The 21,989-nt window shown below is 44.1% G+C and overlaps 1 protein-coding gene across 2 annotated transcripts in view; it reads left to right on the forward strand.

Moving 5' to 3' along the window:
• The window catches only part of AK7 (adenylate kinase 7), a 73,092-nt gene that overhangs the window by 21,775 nt on the left and 29,328 nt on the right, over positions 1–21,989 (forward strand). Inside the window, exons 5-6 of one of the 2 annotated variants that reach the window (XM_047738354.1) lie at positions 10,503–10,613; positions 21,350–21,430. In XM_047738354.1, coding sequence (XP_047594310.1) covers positions 10,503–10,613; positions 21,350–21,430 — 192 coding nt within the window. The remainder of the gene's footprint in view (positions 1–10,502; positions 10,614–21,349; positions 21,431–21,989) is intronic. The other variant, XM_047738355.1, reaches the window with a different exon arrangement.

Genomic DNA, 21,989 nt, shown 5'->3' on the forward strand with positions numbered 1-21,989 from the left:
GTTTACGAAGGTATAACCTACATAGAGTTCAGGTAGTTCTACATAGAGTTCTGGATAGTTCTGTGAGCTTTGAAAAATGCATACGGTTGTGTAGCCACCACAGTAGTCAAGACTGAACCAGTTTTGGGGGGGTTTCTACCACCCCCCAAAATTCTCTACCCCATACCACACAAAAGCTCAGTTCCAGACGGATCACATAATTAAAAGTAAAAACCAACACTTTTTCATTTTTTAAGAAAAATTAATAGAACTTACAGGGGAAGAGTTCTTAGGACCCAGCAATGCTAAATATGACCCCCCAAAATGAATAAATTCAACTGCAGTGGAATGAAGGAGGTATTTATGGATGAAATGATGCTGTGTGTGAGATTTACCTTTGAAATCGCCCAGGGGATGAGGAAGTAGATGCTGGGCAGAGAGGAAACCAGGTTCCACTGTGCAGGAACCCAAATCAAATCACGTGGAAACATCACACAAACCCAACATGAAGGATGTTCTATTAAATAACGAGCTCAGAAGCTTTTAAAATGGCAGTAAAAGACAGAAAACCAGAGCTCTGCTCCAAATAAAGATGAACAAGACATGGCAGTTCTGGGCCGGACGTGATCTTGGACTGGACCTCTGCTGGGGAAGAGACACTAAAAAAGACATCACTGGGACAGTTGACAACGTTGGGGCATGGACTGTCAATGGGATAAAATTATGTATATCAGTATTAAATTTCCTGAATTTTATCACCATACTGTGGTTTCCTAGGAAGATGTGCTTAGGAGATACTCACTGAAAGGTTCAGAGAATATGTATACAGTGTATGCAGCCTGCTCTCAAATGTTTCAGAAGAAAGAAATGATACATGTATGCTGTGTGGAAATACAATTAGAAACAATGTCTTCGCCCAACCCAGAAAATCTCTCCACAAGGGAGCAGAGAAAGAAAACAAATTCATTACCTAAAAAGCACGAAAACGGAATGTCTTGCACGTCAGGGGCAATCCGCTAAGGGATGGCAAAGACAGAGGGGAATCTCCCCTTTGTCACTAGCCAAGCAGGTTCCACCCATTGCCTGCATGTTTCCTGATAACAATAACTAGTTCTTGAGAAAGGGGACTTGACAGCACCATCTGTCACAGGTAGTTCATCCGAGATTCACCTAGTAATTTGGGTGGCCATCTGGCTTAGCTAATTGGCTTTATCCAGAGGAAAAACAGATCTTTCATACCTTTATGGCAGGAGGGAGTTCTGCAACTGAGAGCAAGGGGTGCGGCAAAGTCAGGCTCCTACCTTCCTGCAGAAGCTGGAAGACAGAGGTGCTCTCTCCCTTGATGTTTCTATTTCAAAGAGATATCTCCCAGGTCCTTCAGAAAGGCCTTTCCTCGTTAGGAAGCTGCTAAGAGGCTTATTTGGCTTCTAAAAAAAATTCACACACTTGGGGCGCCTGGGTGGCTCAGTTGGTTAAGGGTCTGCCTTTGGCTCAGGTCATGATCCCAGGGTCTTGGGATGGAGCCCTGCGTTGGGCTCCCTGCTCAACGGCGTGTCGGCTTCTCTCTCTCTCCCTCTGCTGCTCCCCCTGCTCATGCACGTGTGCACTCTCTCTCTCTGACACATAAATAAATAAAATCTTAAAAACAACAACAACAACAACAAAAACAGGGGCGGCTGGGTGGCTCAGTGGGTTAAGCCTCTGCCTTCGGCTCAGGTCATGATTCCAGGGTCCTGGGATCGAGCCCCACATCGGGCTTTCTGCTCTGCGGGGAGCCTGCTTCCTCCTCTCTCTCTCTCTCTCTCTCTCTCTGCCTCCCTCTCTGCCTACTTGTGATCTCTGTCTGTCAAATAAATAAATAAAATCTTTAAAAAACAAACAAACAAAAAAAACTCACACACTTGGGGTGCCTGGGTGGCTCTGTCGGTTAAGTGTCCGACTCTTGATTTCAGCTCAGTAGAGAGTTTGCTTGAGATTTTCTCTCTCTCCCTTTGCTCCTTCCTCCCCCCCACCCCTTGTGGGCTCATGGGCTTGCTCGCTCTCCCTCTCAAATAAATTAATTAATTAAATCTTTTTAAAAAACCCACATACATTTCAAAGAGACAGAGAAAGGACTTACAGACTTTTTATCAAAGTATAGTGCTCTAAGAAAAAAGGATGGGAGAGAAGCCTCTTGCCTTGTTGTCAACAGGGAGAATGAAGCTTCTTGTTTTTAATTTTTATTTGCCCTTAAAATATTCATACAAATAGAAAGAGAGAGACAATGAGAAAACAATGTGATAATTTTTTTTTTTTTAATTAGTGGATCTGAGGGGGGGGAATGTATAGGAATTCTCAATATTGTTTTTGTAAACGTTCCTTAAATGTGAGATTATGTCAGTGTAGAAGCTCACAAATAAGTAAAATGTAGTAGAATCACCCTGGGAGCAGAAGAAAGCCAGGTGGGATTTCAGTTTTCCCTGTTTTTTGTTTTTTTAAAGATGTATTTATTTTAGAGAGAGCTGGGGATGGGGGGAGCAGTGGAAGAGGGAGAGAGAGAATGTCACGCAGACCCTGCACTGAGCGCAGAGCCCGATGAAGAGCTCGACCCCAACTGACTGCATCACCGAGTTGTCCCTTGGTTTCTCCTGTTTGAGGCACAGCTGCATTACCCTAGTCTAGGGTGTTTGTGCAAGTCACCGGTGACTTGTGATTATGAGTTGAGCTCAGCCAGATCTGTAAGGGCAGGACATTGGAGGACCTGGTAAGTGTGAGGCCCTGCAAATGTAGCTAAGACCATTTGAGCGCAACCCCTTAATGACTTCCTTTAAGGCCTGTGACTGCCTCCTTGCCCAGTGATGCTTATCATCCCAGTTGTGGTTATGGTTGGAATAGGAAGTTGGAATATCTGTCCTCAGATCTGGTTCCCCCTTTTCTAGGGACAAAGAAGCAAACTGACAGACCAGGCTGCTCTGAAGGGCAGTTTGTCCCCCAAAAATTTAACTGAAGGGTGTGGGGCAGAGGAAGACTTTGGCATCAGTGGATATCAGGGTGCAAGTAACAGAATCTAGCTGGAGTTAGCTGACGCAGAAAGAGGACGTTGTTGTAAAGATATAAGCAAGGTCTGCAAAATCCATGGTCAGAGAGGCCATTGGGCATCAGCAATTGGGAAGCTGAGCACGCCCTGTGCACCTGTCCCCCTGCTCTTCCCTGCTTCTGTCTTATTGTCATCATCCCAGGAAATCTTTTTTTTTTTTTTAAAGATTTTATTTATTTGACAGAGAAAGATCACAAGTAGAGAGAGAGAGAGAGAGAGAGAGGAGGAAGCAGGCTTCCTGCCTAGCAGAGAGCCTGATGTGGGACTCGATCCCAGGACCCTGAGATCATGACCTGAGCTAAAGGCAGAGGCTTAACCCACTGAGCCACCCAGGCAGCCCATCATCCCAGGAAATCTTTTTTTTTTTTTTTTTTTAAAGATTTTATTCATTTCATTTGACAGACAGAGATCACAAGTAGGCAGAGAGGCAGGCAGAGAGAGAGAGGAGGAAGCAGGCTCCCTGCCGAGCAGAGAGCCCGATGCGGGGCTCCATCGCAGGACCCTGGGATCATGACCTGAGCTGAAAGCAGAGGCTTTAACCCACTGAGCCACCCAGGCGCCCCCATCCCAGGAAATCTTAACAGCCAATCAAACCTGGTCCTAGAAGTTAGCGGTCATTAACAAGATACGTTAAGCTGGAAAAAATCATTGTGACCTCTTGACTTTAAGAAAGACAGATCTTCAGCTCTGTCATCATGAAAAATGGCTCACCAGCAGCCCTCCTGGGCCTCCCTGAGACACAAGGTTCAGTTCTAACGCCACTTTTTAGTACAACTAGTTCCAGGACACTATGGAAGGGACTAGATTCCATGTTCTGGGTCAGTAAAAATCTGGGTGAGCCTGGAATTTATCTTTGATGTCAGAAAGCTGAGACATTTTCAGAGATGCCCTGGGTGGTGTTGAGAATCCAAAGAGGGCTCCCCACTTGTCCAGTGGTGAAGGGTGAGCATCACGAAAATAATTTTGCATGCTGGGCATTTCCCATCTGTCCTTGCAGATCCAGACCCACTTTTCTCGACCCTGCTCTGGCATCATGGGCTAGGTCAGCAGGCAAGCTTGTCCTCTCCTGCCCACTGGGTTTGGCCAGTGGGGAGTTGGGTGAGAGGATGAGGGAAAGGAAAAGAGAGAGGTCAGCGTGTTTATCCTGTGAACTGGCAGGCTGAGCTCCTCAGCCAACATCACTGTGCCTATCGGGCAGCCTGTCCCCTCTTCTCTAGGCCCTAATTATCACTGGCTTCCTCTCAGCTTTGGGACCTACGAGTGGTACAGAGCACCCCGTTACTGACTCCAATGTACTGGATTCCCCTTCATGCTGTCCACATCTTTGTTAATAATCCTGTTTTATGTATTTTTTTAAGATCTTGTTTATTTGTTTGTCAGAGCAAGAGCGAGCACCAGCAGGAGGAGTGGCAGGGGCAGGGGTGGAAGCAGACCCCCTGCTGAGCAAGGAGCCCAATGCGGGCTCCATCCTAGGACCCTGGGATCAGGACCTGAGCCGAAGGCAGGGACCTAACTGACTGAGCCACCCAGGCATCCCAATCATCCTGTTTTTAAACTCTCCTCAAATTACCCACTTTGCGTGTACTTTTTTTTTTTTTTAAAGATTTTATTTATTTATTTGACAGAGAGAAATCACAAGTAGGCAGAGAGGCAGGCAGAGAGAGAGGAGGAAGCAGGCTCCCTGCTGAGCAGAAAGCCCGATGTGGGGCTCGAACCCAGGACCTGGGATCATGACCTGAGCCGAAGGCAGCGGCTTAACCCAGTGTGTACTTTTTTTTTTTTTTTTTAAAGATTTTATTTATTTATTTGACAGAGAGAGATCACAAGCAGACGGAGAGGCAGGCAGAGAGAGAGAGAGAGGGAAGCAGGCTTCTTGCTGAGCAGAGAGCCCGATGTGGGACTCGATCCCAGGACCCTGAGATCATGACCTGAGCCGGAGGCAGCGGCTTAACCCACTGAGCCACCCAGGCGCCCCACCAGTGTGTACTTTTTATCCTGCTAAGACGCCGCCTGACACATTGTGCTTAACTGAAGTCCACTGAGTTGGTGGAAAGCCACGACTTCATTATGCAACTCAAAAGAGAAAGGTGAGCGTGGATTGGTGTAGACGCTGCTGGTCCCCTGACAGCCACCCCACTCCCCTCTCTTCCTTTCTAGTGGAGTCCTGATTTGTTCAGTGGCTGAGCTGCCCATGAGAGCCACGGAAGGGGGATGCTATCCCCACCTCCAGGGAAATCCTTATGAATCCAAATGAGCTGTGATGGTCCCATTCTTCTTGCGAATGATGGGCTAAGGGCAGGCATGCAAGCTAATTCCAGAATGCCAGAGAGTAACAGCCAAACCCCAAACATGTTGACTCTCTTAGCCGTGGTAAAAGTTTATTCCTTATTCATATGCAACATGTGACAGGTTTTTCTGATGAATGAGTAAGTGTCCTCCCAACTCTGCTTCGAGACCCAGGGTCCTCCCACTGGATGGCTTGACCATCTTCCAGAGTGGCCTCCAGAGCCATTATGCAAATCTACATCAAGCCTGGGGACCCCAGGTAGAAGGCACAGAAGATCATGCACAGGAAGCTTTCCAAGCCACGCGTGGAAGACATATGCATCCTTTCTCTAAATGCCTTTGACTAAAACCCCATCACACGGCCAAACCCAATTGCAAGAGACCCGGGATATGTCATCTAGCTCTGTGCCTGGGAAATCAGCATGGTCCAGGATATGGCATGGAGAGGAGTCCCCCGGGAGACCTCTGTGAAGGGCTCATCCCTGCTTAGAAGATGCAGCCTTCTTCCCTCTGGAGATATTGTCTGCTCTGGACATGACACTTGGAACTAATGGCTGCTGCCGGTCTTGCTAGGAGCCGGAAGAGGAAGGGCACGCCCTGAGGGAGCTAGAGCTGAGAGAGCATCAGAAGGGCAGAGAAGCCCATCGCATGGCACCTAGGGCCACCCTGGCTTTTTTGTGTCTTGTTTTGTTTTGTTTTAAGTAGGCTCCTCACCCAACATGGAGCCCAACATGGGTCTTGGACTCCTGACTGTGAGATTGAGACCGCAGCTGAGATCTAAGAGCCGAACACTTAACCACCTGAGCCATGTAGGTTCCCCTGGAGCCACCCTATTTCTGAAAGTTATTTTGGGGACATAATGAATCTCATCAGGGTTGAGGCCATTTTGAATTTGGTTTTCTGTTCCTCGAAGCCAATAGTATCCAAACAGAAAACTGTATACAGGGCATTTATTCATTTTGGTTATTTTTATTTTTATTTTTTTTTTAAGATTTTATTTTTTTTTATTTATTTGAGAGAGAGACAGTGAGAGAGAGCATGAGCGAGGAGAAGGTCAGAGAGAGAAGCGGACTCCCCGCGGAGCCGGGAGCCCGATGCGGGACTCAATCCCGGGACTCCAGGATCATGACCTGAGCCGAAGGCAGTCGTCCAACCAACTGAGCCACCCAGGCGTCCCTATTTTTATTTTTTTAATTTAACTATTATTTTCATTTTTTTTATTATGTTCAGGTAGCCATCATATAGTACACCATTAGTTTCTGATGTGTTCAATGATTCATTAGTTGCGTGTAACACCCAGTGCTGATCACAACACGTGTGCTCCTAATTACCCATCACGAGGTTACCCCATCCCCCCACCCCCTGGCAGTTTTTTAATACATTAACTCACTTGTATTTGTTTTAAAAAGTGGGAGAATCTCAATATTTATGGGGCCTTTTTTTTTCTTTAGTGTCTGTTTTATTTTTTAAGACTTTTAAATTTTTTTAAAATTTATTTACTTGAGAGAGAGAGCGAGGCAGAGGCAGAGGGAGAAGGAGAGTGGGACTTGATCCCAGGACCCTGGGATCATGACCTGAGCTGAAGGCAGATGGTTAAGTGGCTGAGCCACCCAGGTGCCCCTAGTATCTGCTTCAAAAGTACAGCCATGTGTTTGTTTTTTAACGTGTGAGTCAAGAGCGGAGACCATTATGCTAGCCAACAGCCCAGAGGAAAAAGGACTGATGTGCTGATAGTTACAGAGTAACCTGGTAGGAAGAGTCCAGCAGGTGAGCCGCTCGAGCAAACACAGTGACCAGTGAGAAAGTGGGTCCAACACCGCGGTACAAGACAACAGATTTCAGCCAAACAGAAAGGGGGAGATCACTCTGCAGAGTCAGTTCTCCCCCTCCTGGAAGGAGGAAGCGTCTAAAGAAGCTGATTGACTGTGGTGAAGACCGGCAGAGTGTCCGGAAATGCCACCAGTCACCACCATGTGACAAACAAAGGATAATGGATACAAAGCCGACAGAAAGTCGACTCACCGTTTATTGGAAAAGCACAGATGCAAGTAGTCACAAGGAACCAAAACCTCTGCAAAAGATACAGGATCCAACTATACTTTATTTGTCACCTGTTTCTAACAAGTGACATTCAAGGACTAGAGGGAACACAGCCCAGTGGCCGGTAACGAAGGTTCCTACGTGGTGTGCAAGCCAGGTCTCTGTTCAAACCGGGAATCAGGACGACAGCTCAGTCCCCGCAGCCCGGGCTAGTGGATGGACGACAGTGCATCTGGCCAGAGAGAGGGTGAGCTTCCTTCTCCCTTGGCCCCGGTCTCACAATTTCGAGGAAGAGATTGACTGAATATCAAAACCTGTGGCCAGAGAACAGAGCACCAGGGATGTGACCATCTCTGATACGGCCATAAGGATGGAAGGAGAGGCAAATCTTAGAAGAGGGGTGCAGGGCCCCCAGGGAGCCCAGGAGGGCCAGCCAGGCAGACTGGCCACCCCATCGTGGCAGCCAGGGCTTTGGAGTTGCCAGGACTCAAGTCATCCTGAAGGCAAAGCCGGTTAGCCTGTTTCTAGACCCCAAGTAAGGATCACCAGATCTAGCAAATGCAAATACAGCATACTCACTTAAATTCGAATTTTAGAGAAACCGTGAATAATTTTTAGCATAAGTATATCCCATGGGGGTATTTAAGACATACTTACACTAAAAAATTATGTGTTCGTTTATCTGAAATTCAAGTTTAGTTGGGTGTCCTGTATTTTTCTCTGGCAACCCTGTATGTGAGCCACTCGACATACTTGAGAGATCAGCTCTCACGTAACGTACTCACTGCACATCTACCATGGACCCAGAGCTGAGGTGGGAGAGCTTGATCTTCTCCTTGGACACTGACCCTCTCCCAGTCTTCCTCCCCATGGTGATAGCACCATTCCGGCTGCCCCAGCCTCACTCCCTTCCACCCACCAGCCAATCCATCCATACGTTCTGTTACCTCAACACCCCGAATGAGACAGAATGCATCTTGCTCTCTCCCTGTATCCATGGTGATGTTCTAGCCCAAGCCTCAGCCTTTCCCACCCCTCACTACGAAAGCACCCTGGTAACTGGTTCCTGTCATCCCCTCCTTCCCATCCAGTCTTCAAGGGAACATCTTAAGTGATCCTGTGAAAATATAATTCAGGTCTTTGTGCTTTAGTTTTGTTTAAAATGCTCAAAACTGGGGCACCTAGGTGGCTCAGTCAGTCAAGCATCTGCCTTCAGCTCAGGTCATGATCCCAGGGTCCTGGGACAGAACCCTACATCGAGTTCCCTGCTCAGTGGAGAACCTGCTTGTCTTCTTCCCTCTGTCCCTTCTTCATCCTTGTATTCTCTCTCTCTCTCTCTCTGTCAAATTAATGAATAAAGTCTTTTTAAAAATTAAATAAATAAATAAATAAAAATAAAAAATGTTCAAAACCCTTCGATGCCTTTTTATGCTCTTAGAATAAATCTAAATTTCTCAATATGGTCCATAAGCCGTGATCAATAGCCCTGGCTATTACTTGCATTGTCCAATACTGATTCCCAGCTTGGCCCTGGTCACCTGGGTCCTTCCTGCCAACAACTGTGCCCCCTCTAGGTCCTCATCATTGTGTTTCTGCTGTCTCTCTGATTCAGTCCATGTAAAGCCAGGACTCAAATGTTTTGGATCGATTATCAAACTTGGACCACTGTGATGTGGTTGAAAATTTCCTTACCGAACACTGTGCTCCAGGGGCGTCTGGGTGGCTCAGTGGGTTAAGCCTCTGCCTTCGGCTCAGATCATGGTCTCAGGGTCCTGGGATCGAGCCCCGCATCGGGCTCTCTGTTCAGCAGGGAGCCTGCTTCCTCTTCTCTCTCTGCCTGCCTCTCTGACTACTTGTGATCTGTCTGTCAAATAAATAAATAAAATCTTTAAAAAAAAAATCCTCCTCCAGCTACTAGGACCTCTGTGTCTGGATGGATCTGGGGAAGTCACTCTGTACCATGAGTCTCAATTTCTTCCTTTGATTTTTGTTAAGTGTTCATTTCCTTGTTCTGAGAGGATCCTTCCATGGGTCCTCCCAGGATGGTGAGCTGTGGAGGGAATGAATGTGATGTGATGTGCTGCTCAGTGGACTGTGGAGAAATATTTTTCATCCCTGATTCCCAATGCAAATGATATTTCTCCTTATCTGATAGAAACTTACACATGGAATGCTCTTATTAACATGAGGTTGATTTGAGGGGAAAGGGCAACATGGAAAAGACAAAAAAAAAAACCCACAAGTTAGAATAAAACATGAAACTGTATATGTTGCAAAAGCTATTAAGAAATGGGTTATTTTATTTACCCAAAGGATACAAACATAGTGATCCAGAGGGGCACACACACCCCAATGTTCCTAGCAGCAATGTCCACAACAGTCACACTATGGAAAGAGCTCAGATATCCATCAGCAGATGAATGGATAAAGAAGATGTGGTATATATACAAAATGGACTATTACTCAGCCATCAAAAAGAATGAAATCGTAACCATTTGCAACAACAAGGGTAGAACTAGGGGGTATTATGCTGAGCGAAATAAGTCAATCAGAGAAAGACAATTACATGATCTCACTTATACGTGGAATTTAAGAGACAAGACAGGATCATAGGAGAAGGGAGGGAAATCAAGAAAGATGAAATCGGAGAGGGGGACAAATAATGAGACTCTTATCTCTAGGAAACAAACTGAGGATTTGGGGGTGGGGGACAAATATGGGGGAGGGGGATAACAGGACGACAGGCATTTAGGAGGCCACGTGATGTAACCAGCACTGGGTGTTGTACGCAACTGTTGAATCCCTGCCCTCTACCTTTGAAACTAACAATCACTATGTTAATTGAATTTAAGTAAATTAAAAATTTTTTGAAAGGAATGGGTTATTTAATGTCTTTAAAAGAAAGACATTTAAATTTTTTCTTTTGCTTAAGGTAAGTGTAAGTGATAACATTTGGCTAGCTAAAACATTTTCAAGGGAGTTGAATCACTGGAAAAGTAAGTAATAGCTTTTCAGATGCTTTATTTGAGCTCTCCAGAACAGTCGAGCCAGCATTCCAGGCTTAGTAGTTTTACATAGCTCTAAGCTCCATGTCCCTGGTCTGGCTTTTTGTCTTCCATAGGATGATTCTGAGATTCCATTTACTGAAGAGGATTATCGAAGAAGAAAACACCATCCGAATTTTCTGGACCACATAAATGCTGAAAAAATGGTTCTCAAGTTTGGAAAGAATGTAAGTCTGGAACAGTAAAGCATGTAGAGTGAGAGAAGTCTGTCCGGGGACGATGCTCAGTTCACACGGCCAGGGCCGGGCTGTTCCACGTGTAGGTCAATTCCTTACATGTCTCTGTGTCTGGTCTCCTTATCCTCACGCCCATGATCTCTGAGCTTCAGGTTCCCCCCCAAGATGCGCCGTCCTTGGGTTCTGGTCCTGATGTTGGTCCAGCCCACTAAGTTGACAGCCTTGTGTTAGGTCCCCAAGAGAGCACAAGCCTTCACCCACTGAAGTGTGGGTCAAGAGTCCCTTAGCCCAGAAGAGGCAAATAACTCAGAGTCAGTGTTGTGTGTGTGGGGGGCACATTTCCCCTTTTTTCAGAATCTCCCTCATCTGTTTCTTAGAGCAGAAAAGTACGTATTAACTTTGTCTCACAGATCCGGAGATGAGCCTCTCATAAGTTAAGTAACTAGCTCGAGGTCACATAAGTAGGATTTGCTGAGTACTGTCCCCGGCACTTCTTGGCCTGATCTGATCCATTCTGTACAACCCCAGTGTTGTATACATACATAGTTATGCCCATTTCACAGATGCGGGCGCTGTGGGAAAGAAGAGCCCCGTGATAGAGCTGTGTCAACCTCAGATCCAGCAGACCGCAAAGACGACAGGGTTTACTTTTATTTTTTCTTGATTCCAAAGCTCCATCAGTCCACAGAGTTGACCTGGACAAGGGCACGGCCACCTGTTACTAAGATAGACCTACGACTGGAAAACTGTAAACACCGATAGCTTCTTAGCCTTCTGGTGCAGCAAAATTGATCGTTTTGATACGTAGATATTGTAAAACCAGTGTGTTTCTTATCTTTTGTCAGAATGGATGATGGGAATGCCCTGGTGATGAATGAGTTTACTATATTTAAGAATTATCAAGAGTTTGCTCACTAAGTGCCAGGCCCTGTGCTAAATGTTTGGCTTCTGGTAGTTCATGTAATCCTTGTGTATCTCCTAGATAACTCTCAGACTCCTGTGAATCAAGGCCTGTTATCATCATCCACATTTAATATGTAGAACTTACACAGAACCCCCAAAACTCCAAAGGTTCCATCTACTACGTTTTCCCCACGGGCAGAGAACCCACAGAAGTGACATGTAATCATGGTGACACCTGGTGGTCTCAGAGGATATTACCATAGGAACTTTGTCCTCACCTTCTATCCTATTAAAACAAAAACAAACAAAAACAAATTTTTTTTTAACTCTGGCAATACAAACACTGCAAGTATAAAATGTTTGAAGGAAATAACAGTGGGATTGAGAGTTCTAGCCCCTTTTCTACCCATTGATTGATGACCTTCTCTAAGTTATTAAAGTTTTGGAGTAAAATGATTAAAGGCGCTAGACGAGACAGGTCTAAATTTCTTCCAATTTCAGATCTTGTGAGTGTATTATTTTATTAAGATTAAGCATTGCCACAGATCGAGAATCCATGATTTATTGATCATTTATGTTCAGTTATCTAGATGAGAACATATGGTCACGTACACACAAATAATTGATGTGACTGATAAAGTGGAGAATCTTACCATTTTAATATCTGTTTTCTTATAAAAACATGAAATTTGTTTCATGATCTAAATAATACAATCAAAACTTTATTTTAAAAATACATTTTTTGTGGGGCATCTGGGTGGCTCAGTCGGTCAACTCTTAATCTTAGCTCAGGTCTTGATCTCAGGGTTGTGGGTTCAAGCCCCAAACTAGTGGGGTCCTTATCTGGTTTTGGAATCAAGATCATGCTGGTCTCATAGAATGAGTTTGGAAGTTTTCCCTCTGTTTCTATTTTTTGGAATTTGAGAAGAATTAATATTATCTCTTCTTTAAATGTTTGGTAAAATTCCCCTAGGAAGCCATCTTGCCCTGGACTGTTGTTTGTTGGGAGATTTTTGATGACTGATTCAATTTCTTTGCTTGTTATGGGTCTGTTCAAATTTTCTATTTCTTCCTGTTTCAGTTTTGATAGTTTGTATGTTTCTAGGAATTTATCCATTTCTTCCAGATTGCCCAGTTTGTTGACATGTAATTTTTCATAATATTCTCTTACAATTGTTTGTATTTCTGTGATGTTGGTTGTGATATCTCCTCTTTCATTCATCATTTTTTTGGTTGGGTCCTTTTATTCTTTTGATAAGTCTGGCTAGGGGGTTATCAATTTTATTAAGTCTTTCAAAAATCAAGCTCTCAGTTTCATTGATCTGTTCTACTGGTTTTGTATCTATATCATTTATTGCCATTCTAGTTTTCCTTATTTCCCCTCTTATGCTGGCTTTAGGCTTTATTTGCAGTTCCCTTTTCTAGCTCCTTTAGGTGTACGGTTAGCTTGTATATTTGAAACATTTTTTACTGGCCTGTATTGCTCTATACTTCCCTCTTAGGACTGCCTTTCCTGCATCCCAAAGATTTTGGACTGTTGTGTTTTCTTTCTTTTTTTTTTTTTTTTAAAGATTTTATTTATTTATTTGAGAGAGAGACAGTGAGAGAGAGCATGAGTGAGGAGAAGGTCAGAGAGAGAAGCGGACTCCCCGCGGAGCTGGGAGCCCGATGCGGGACTCGATCCCGGTACTCCAGGATCATGACCTGAGCCGAAGGCAGTCGTCCAACCAACTGAGCCACCCAGGCATCCCTGGACTGTTGTGTTTTCATTTTTATTTGCCTCCATGTATTTTTTTATTTCTTTTTTGATTTCCTGGTTAACCCATTCATTCTTTAGTATGATGTTCTTTAACTTCCATGTATTTGTGGTCTTTCCAACTTTTTTTTTTTTGCAGTTGACTTCAGATTTCATAATGCTGTAGTCTGAAAATATGCATGGTATGATCTCAATCTTTGTTTGTTGAGGGCTGATTTGTGACCCACTATGTGATCTATTCTAGAGAATGTTCCATGTGCACTCAAAAAGAATGTGTGTTCTGCTACTTTAGGATGAAATACTCTGAATATATCTGTTAAGTCCATCGGGTCCAGTGTATCATTCAAAGCCATTGTTTTCTTGTTGATTTTCTGCTTATGTGATCTGTCCATTGCTGTAAGTGGGGTATTAAAGAGCCCTACTATTTTGGTATTATTATCAATGCATTTCTTTAAGTTTGTTATTAATTGATTTATGTATCTGGCTGCTCCCAAGTTGGGGGCATAAATATTTATAATTGTTAGATCTTCCTGTTGGATAGACCCCTTAATTATGATATAGTGTCCTTATTCATCTCTCATTACAGTCTTTGGTTTAAAATCTAGTTTGTCTGATGTAAGTATGGCTACTCAGGCTTTCTTTTGATGCTCATTAACATGATAGATGATTCTCCACCCCCTCACTTTCAATTTGGATGTGTCTTTAGCTCCAAAATGAGTCTCCTATGAGCAGCGTATAGATGGGTCTTGTTTGTTTGTTTTTATTCATTCTGATGCCCTGTGTCTTTTGATTAGAGCATTTAGTCCATTTATAGTTAGAGTAATTATTTTTTTTTAAAGATTTTATTTATTTATTTGACACAGAGAGAGAGAGATCACAAGTAGGCAGAGAGGCAGGCAGAGAGAGAGGGGGAAGCAGGTTCCCAACCGAGCAGACAGCCTGACGCAGGCCTGGTTTAGTGGTCATGAAATCCTTTAGTTTTTGTTTGTCTGGGAAGCTCTTTATCTTTCCTTCTATTCTGAATGACAGCCTTGCTGGATAAAGTATTCTTGGCCGCATATTTTTCTCCTCCAGCAGGTTGAACATATTTTGCTCCAGGTTTCTGTGGAGAGATCTGCTACTAATCTGATTTGTCTTCCCTAGAAGGTTAGGGCTTTCTTTTCCCTTGCTGCTCTCAGGATTCTTTCCTTTTTTAAAGATTAATTGATTTATAAGAGAGAGAGAGACACTACATGATCACCCAGAGGGAGAGGGAGCAGGAGAAGCAGACTCCCAGGACCCTGCAATCATGACCTGAGCCAAAGGGAGACAGTTAACTGACTGAGCCACCCAGGTATCCCAGGATTCTTTCCTTATCTCTCTATTTTGCAGACTTTACTATGATATGTCTTGGTGTTGGCCAGCTTTTGTTGAATTTGATGGGAGCTCTGTGCGTCCTGGATTTGGATGTCTGTGTCCTTCCTCAGATTAGGGAAGTCTTCAGCTATAATTTGCTCAAACAAACCTTCTGTCCCTTTTTCTCTCTCTCCATCTTCTGGGACTCCCATGATACGAATATTACTACGCTTTATGGAGTTGCTGAGTTTCCTAAGTCTACATTCATGATCCAATACTTTTTTTCCCCTCTTCTTTTGACCTTCATCATTTTCCTTAAATTTTACCATCTGCATCACTTATTTGTTCATATGCTTCTTTCATCCTTGTTGTCTTTGCATCCAGTCAGTTTTGCATCTTGGTTACAGCATTTCTTATTTTGACCTGACTAGTTTTTTAGTTCCTTTATCTCTTCAATGTCTTCTATGCTTTTCTCAAGCCCAGCAGGTATCCTTGTAATTGTTATTTTAAATTCTGGCTTGGGCATATTACTTACATCTGTTTTGATTAGATCTCTGGCCATGACCTCATCATGTCCTTTCTTGTGGCATGAATTCCTCCGTCATGTCATTTTGTCTAGGTTACTGGTGTGTGCACTTGTCTGATGTATGTGTGTGTGTGTGTTAGGAAAGCCTGTTATAGTTCCTGCTCCTGAGAGTAATGTCTATGTTAAGAAGAGTCCTATACTGTCCAGGACCTGGGGCTTCAGCAAGCGTCTCAGGGTGTGCACTGTGTTGTTGTGTTTTTGCTGCTCCTTCCCTGAGGTCAGTCTTCTGCAGGGTTTCTCCTGCAGTGGGAAATGTTTGGACTTCATCCACAGTGTGGACGTTTTAACTAGGTGTGTTTTGGTTTGCTTGTTAGGAGACTAGATCCTGTTTTCCATAGAGTTGAATCTTTGCAGCAATCTTGATCAGTAGATTTGGTATGAGCGAGGGGTGTGTGCTGGTCCTCTCAGGAAGCGTCCTGCTGCACTGGTTCTTAGGCTGACTTGTCCTAGTAAGATGCACCTGCTAGGTGCAGGGGGGTGGGGCTTGGCCTAATCAGCTCCAGGCTCCCCAAGGGGGCAGGGGCACTGTGTTGCTCAATGATGTCTGTCCTTGCTGGTGGGAATAGGACATAATAATGGCATCACCGCTCTCTCTCATCCCCAGACAGGGGAGTTTGCTCCTACCACTATTCAGGAAGCCCCACAAAAGAATCATCTCCCCTCTTGTTTCCCTGGCTTCCATGAGATCTCTGGCCTCACCCTGTCTGTGTCCAAGCTATCTACCTGCCAGGCAGCACAGTACTCCTCTATGTTTTATCTGGGGTACACAGCTGGGTTCCAAAACTCCATATCTTAGGCACCTGGTGCACAGGGACCTGTGCTGATCCTCTGGGGGAAGGGTTTTCCCGTGCTGTGGTCAGTGCTGGTTTGTCCCAGAACAGTAGTCACACAACCATGCAGCAGTTTGAGGTTTATAGCACAACAAAAACCCAGCACCATGATATACTGCCCTCAGCAGGTGTCTCTGTTCCTATGCAAATGACCAAGGCAGCATGTTGGTGCCTGCCAGCATTTTTGTCCCTGGAGAGGCAGCGCCACCACTTCATTCTGAAGTGCACTCCAATGGGCGCCTGGGTGGCTCAGTGGGTTAAGCCGCTGCCTTCGGCTCAGGTCATGATCTCAGAGTCCTGGGATCGAGTCCCGCATCGGGTTCTCTGCTCGGCAGAGATTCTGCTTCCCTCTCTCTCTCTCTCTGCCGCCTCTCCATCTACTTGTGATCTCTCTCTGTCAAATAAATAAATAAAATCTTGAAATGCACTCCAAGAAGGAGAGCACTGCCTCTCCAGTGCAATCTGGGGGATCCTCAGACACACTGCCCGCTCCCTCCTTCCATGCAGGAGTGCTGCTATGACCACCAGGTTCCACCCCGCAATGGTGCAGACTTCTAAAACTTCAGACTTTGGTTCCAGTGCTTGTAAAAACTTGCAGTAATCAGCCACTGTAGTTGTCCCAATCCGTGGTTTGCAGGAAGTGTTTCTCTTGGGCAATCCCCCCACATGCTGCTTTCTCTCTGTTTCTCTCTCTCTCTCCTCTTTCCAAGATCAGGGCTCCCTCCCTTCTGCAGTACTCATGATTCTTTTCTTCCTGGAATCATGTCTCTGCACCTCCTACCTTCCATAATGTGGCTTCTTTTCTCTCTAGTTCTGCAGTTTGTTCTCTCAGCATTCAGATTGATTTCTTGGGTGTTCAGAATGGCGTGATATTTATCTAGCTGTGTTGGGGGGTGAGGCAAGCATAGGGACCCCCTGCTGCTCCTCCATCTTAACTCCTCCTCCAGTGTCACCTTTTTTTGTCCATTTATCACTGAATTGCTTTTCAGTCGGAGGATGTGGTCTGGGTGGTGGCAATTCTGTAGTTTTTGATGAGATGCTTTGCTCCATAGTACACAGCCAGCGTTGTTTTTATTTTAAATTCCTTACGGACTTGAAAAACCCGTGTTTTTCAAACCTGTGTGCAATTTCCATTATGTCTCCTTAGGTCAAGTTTCTTTCTTTCTTTCTTTCTTTTTTTTTTTTAAGATTTTATGTATTTGACAGACAGAGATCACAAGTAGGCAGAGAGGCAGGCGTCGGGGGAGGCCCAGCAGAAAGCCTGATGCGGGACTCAATCTGAGGACCCTGAGATCATGACCTGAGCCGAAGGCAGAGGCTTTAACCCACTGAGCCACCCAGGCACCCCTAGGTCAAGTTTCTTAATGGTGTTTTGCATCTCTTACTAGTTTGGGGGTCTCCTGAATCTGTCAATTACTAAGAAGGGGTATACTAAAAAAATCTCCCACTATGGAGTAAACGTATCCATATCTCCTTGAAATTATTTTAGATCTTTGCTTTGTTCATTTCAAGGCACAGTCTTATAACCCCTTCACAGTGTTACACATTGTCAGAATGAAACTATAAAATCCTGTGTTTTTTCTTAACATTGGGAGCAGGCTAATATCTTAGCCATTTCTGCAGATTTCCGGACCATTCTTGGGTATTAATGAAATCTTTTCTAGCTCTCACAAAGGCTCAGACAGGTTTAATACTAAAGTCTAGGGGTGCCTGGGTGGCTTAGTCGGTTGAACGTTACCTTCAGCTCAGGTCATGATCCCAGGATCTTGGGATCGAGCCCTGTGTTGGACTCCCTGCTCAGCAGGAAGTCTGTTTCTTCCTCTCCCACTCCCACTGCTTGTATTCCCTCTCTCGCTATCTCTCTCTGTGTGTTGAAATAAATAAATAAAATCTTTAAAAAAACATAAAAATAAAGTCATGAGTCTATCATGAAATTTTCAACTTCTCTTCTGCCAGCTTAGCCTGATTCAGGCTCACATGAATGCAGGAGGGAGGGAGGCTAAGACGTGATCAACTCTCCTCCTCTCTCCACCTTAGTCAGCTCCCTTCTCTCCTGTTCTCTGTTCCTTGCTCTACCACCTGCCTGTTCTTTTTTTTTTTTTAAGAGTTTATCTATTTGTCAGAGAGAGAGAGCACAAGAAGGAAGAGCAGCAGGCAGAGGGAGAAGCAGGCTCCCTGCTGAGCAATGAGCCTGATGCGGGACTCCATCCCAGGACCCTGGGATCATAACCTGATCCAAAGGCAGAAGCTTAACCAACTGAGCTACCCAGGCTCTCCCCACCACATCCACCACCACCTGCCTATTCTTTGTCATCATTATCACTGTCCTGATCATCCTGTTCTTTTTTGTTTCCAATTTCTTAATTTTTCATCATTATAACCATATTTATCTCATAATCTCTACTAATTTATTTTCTAAAGGCATTGCAAGTCTGATTTCACTCATCGTGGATTGTTCCCTCATCAGTTTTATAATTTTGGCTTGTGAGCTCATCTTTAGTAAGGTCTTTTAGTACAAAGTTTCTATTAGTAAGTATTAGTAGCATATTTTCTTGTGATTTCGGGAACTCCAATTGTAAATTGGAGTTATTTGGCATGGATTTTTAGAAATAGCATCTCTTTAAATTGTCAATATCCATTTCTTTATCCATCACCCCTAAAAACCTCAGGTAAATGAATTCTCAGGGAAAAGTGAGCCAAGTGCACTTTATATCGAAGTGTAAAGTATATCTTCCAAAAGTGTTGCTATAAAAGTCTCAGGTATATTCAGGGGTTGGACGCCTCCAGGAGTCATTATGGTCAGTGCAAAATGGGAATCACAGAGAGACTATGCCTTACAGTTTGTAATTGGCTTGCTAGTCAAAGCTGTGCCCTCAAACCAGCACCCACGTGCTACAAGGAGGTCACCACCCTTGCTTCAGCTGTTGTCCTTTTACTGGGGCTTTAAAGGACAGGGGAGGTTCCTGGGGGCAGGGTGGGGGTGGGGGGAGCCAGGTAGAGGGAAATTTGTATTTGCCTTTTTGAGGTGCCTGAGAGTCTCACTGCCTAAAATGCTTTTTATGTTAATTTTTGGTTCTGGAATCCCTGGATTAAGCAGGTAATTTGAATGTGAACGACAAACCATTGAGAAGTATAGGGCCAAGGTTAAAATTCTTCAGGGAACCTTGGCTTAGGTTTGACGCAATTCCTTTTCACCTTCTTTTCTAGTTCACTCTTTTGTTGTGGATGAACCTTTCATATTGTGACCCAACTCCTAACCACCAAATCCAGTGCTTTGTCTCCTCTACCTGCATGTATTTGTAAACGCACACACCTAGATTATGAGAACCCTTGACTTCCCAGGGCACCCACACTGTCCACTCTTCACCACTCTTGTTTTCACTTCTGTTTTCTTTTATGTCCTTGAGAATTCTACCATCCTACAAGGATACTAGTGACATTTTACTTGGCATTTCTAGCGGTTGGAATTAGGAGGTTTTAGGTTTTTATAACCCACCATGGATTACCTGGAGCAGAAGAGAGACTCATTTTCCTGATAAAGGTTCCCAATTCTAACATGTGTGCTCGTGCCCTCTGGGAGGGGTTTTCCACAACACCAAGTAATTCTTGGGCACCTGCCAGGTGTTTTATATTTCAACTCAATTCTGACACTTATCTTCCTAGAGGTAGCATCAGATCCCACAGATTTAGGGCTCAGTCCTATGAGATTGTCCCCCACTTGCCTCACCAGTTGTGTTGTGTGGCTGTTGAGCACAACCATCAAAAAAGAATTCATGAGGGCGCCTGGGTCGCTCAGTGGGTTAAGCCGCTGCCTTTGGCTCAGGTCATGATCCCAGAGTCCTGGGATTGAGTCCCGCATCGGGCTCGCTGCTCAGCAGGAAGCCTGCTTCCCTTCCTCTCTCTCTGCCTGCTTCTCTGCCTACTTGTGATCTCTCTCTGTCAAATAAATAAATAAAATCTTTAAAAAAAAAAAAAAGAATTCATGAGACCTTGTATGGTACAACTTAGTAAATTTATTTAAGTAGCACAGGGATAGAACCTGTGGGCAGAAAGGGCTGTACTTTTGCTGTAGGAAGCTGGTAAGTTGTCCACATAGTGTTCAGGGAGTGGGAGGCATGCAGGGTGTATGAGATCATAAATGTTTTCTTGAATTTCTACTTGTAAAACTACTTTTGCAATATTTCTCTGGTGCTTACCATTCAGTTCCATATTAACCATCCGTGAAATACGTGGGCAGTCATGAGACCCTTGAAGAATAGCACAACTAGGGGGCATCTGAGCAGCTCAGCTGGTTAAGCTCTTAGCTCAGGCTTGATCTCAGGATTTTAAGTTCAAGACCTCTGTTGGGCGTGGAGCCTACTTTAAAAAAAAAAAAAAGAACGAAAGAAAAAAGAATGTAGCAACCAGTACATATTTGATCCTTACCAAAACTATGCAGGCTAGGTCAGCCTCCTGGGCTAAAGGTGGACATTTTTCTGCTTCTATCCCTCATCAGTGGCAAGCTCAAGCTGTCACCTGTGCTTCTGACCAACCTATACAGGTTGGAGGGTCCCATAACCCCTCCTACCTCTCCAAGCCTTGGATTTGATTAGTTTGTTAAGAGTGGCTTACAGAATTCCGAGAAACATTTTACTTACTAGATTACCAGTTTATTATAAAAGAATATAACTCAGGAATAGCCAGATAGAAGAGATGCTCAGGGCAAGGTTTGGGGAAAGGCATGGAGCTTTTCTGTTTTCCCCAAATCTCCACATGTTCACCAACCTAGAAGCTCTCCAGACCTTCTCCTTTTGCATTTTTATGGAGGTTTCATAATGTTTGAGTAAATCATTGGCTGTCATCTCCACCCCACCCCACCCCTCCCTGGAGATGGTGGGGAAGCTGAAAGTGGGCAATCATTCACATCTTGGGTTGGATCTCAAAGCCACCTGATTAACATAACAAAGGACACTTTTATTACTCTGCTTGACCATTCCCATAGTTCTGGGAACTCATGCCAGATATAGAGATGAGGACCAAATATATATTTCTTATTATGAATCACAATATCATACCTTATACTATTGCCTGTTACTAAAAAACTCCCTGTGTATGTCCACCTCCTCTCCTGGGTAAGTAAAGATCATCCTGGAAGGACCCATTTTTATATCTTCACAGATAATTATCTTTGGCTTTCATTTAATTAAAAGTCCCAAATAAATTTCAGTAGTGGTCAGAAGCATTCAATGTCTTTCATTCATTTTAACCACTAAAATAATCTGGTTCAGTATGATTAATAATACTAAATTTAGCTTTTTTCCTCTCCTCTATCTACTAGACCAAAAAATTCACAACTTACGTGGTTGCTGCTGGACTTCAATATGGAGTGGAAGGAGGCATCTTACATTATTTTTTTAAGGTATGACTTTTCAGTGACTATGAGGGTTTTTAGAAAAGCATTTTACAGTAAGGTTATTCAGTTTGAAGGGTTTTTTTCTTTTTCTATTTTTCTTTCCTGTATGATGACCACTCTCAGAGCAATGAGGAAAAAGATGGCTCTCCCTTCATCCATGAGACAGACACTGATGCCTACCATATTCCAGAAACTGTTGTCAATTCTGGGACTCTGATACTGTGATAATAATGTCCTTGCATTGGTGGAACTTGCATCCCAGTGGGATGGAGGAGAGTGAGAGATATGAACCCAATTAGCCAGGACACATAGAGTATTTCAGATGTTGAAAAACAGGATGGAAAGCAACAAAACAGAGAAAGAAAGAGAACCAGCGGTAGGGTTGGGAGGTTGTATCTTGAATGTGATGGTCAGGGAAGGCCTTTCTCATAATATGACACTTGAGCAGAAAGTGATAAGGGAGCTGGCTACTTTGCCTTCTGGAGGAATGGTGGTAGGAACTGTAAGAGCAAAGACCTGAGGGAGAAATTTGCAGGTTGTGTTAAGGAACAGCACATAGAAGACT

The sequence above is a fragment of the Lutra lutra genome, chromosome 7 (genome assembly GCF_902655055.1).
Source record: "Lutra lutra chromosome 7, mLutLut1.2, whole genome shotgun sequence".
NCBI classification, from domain to species: Eukaryota; Metazoa; Chordata; class Mammalia; order Carnivora; family Mustelidae; genus Lutra; species Lutra lutra.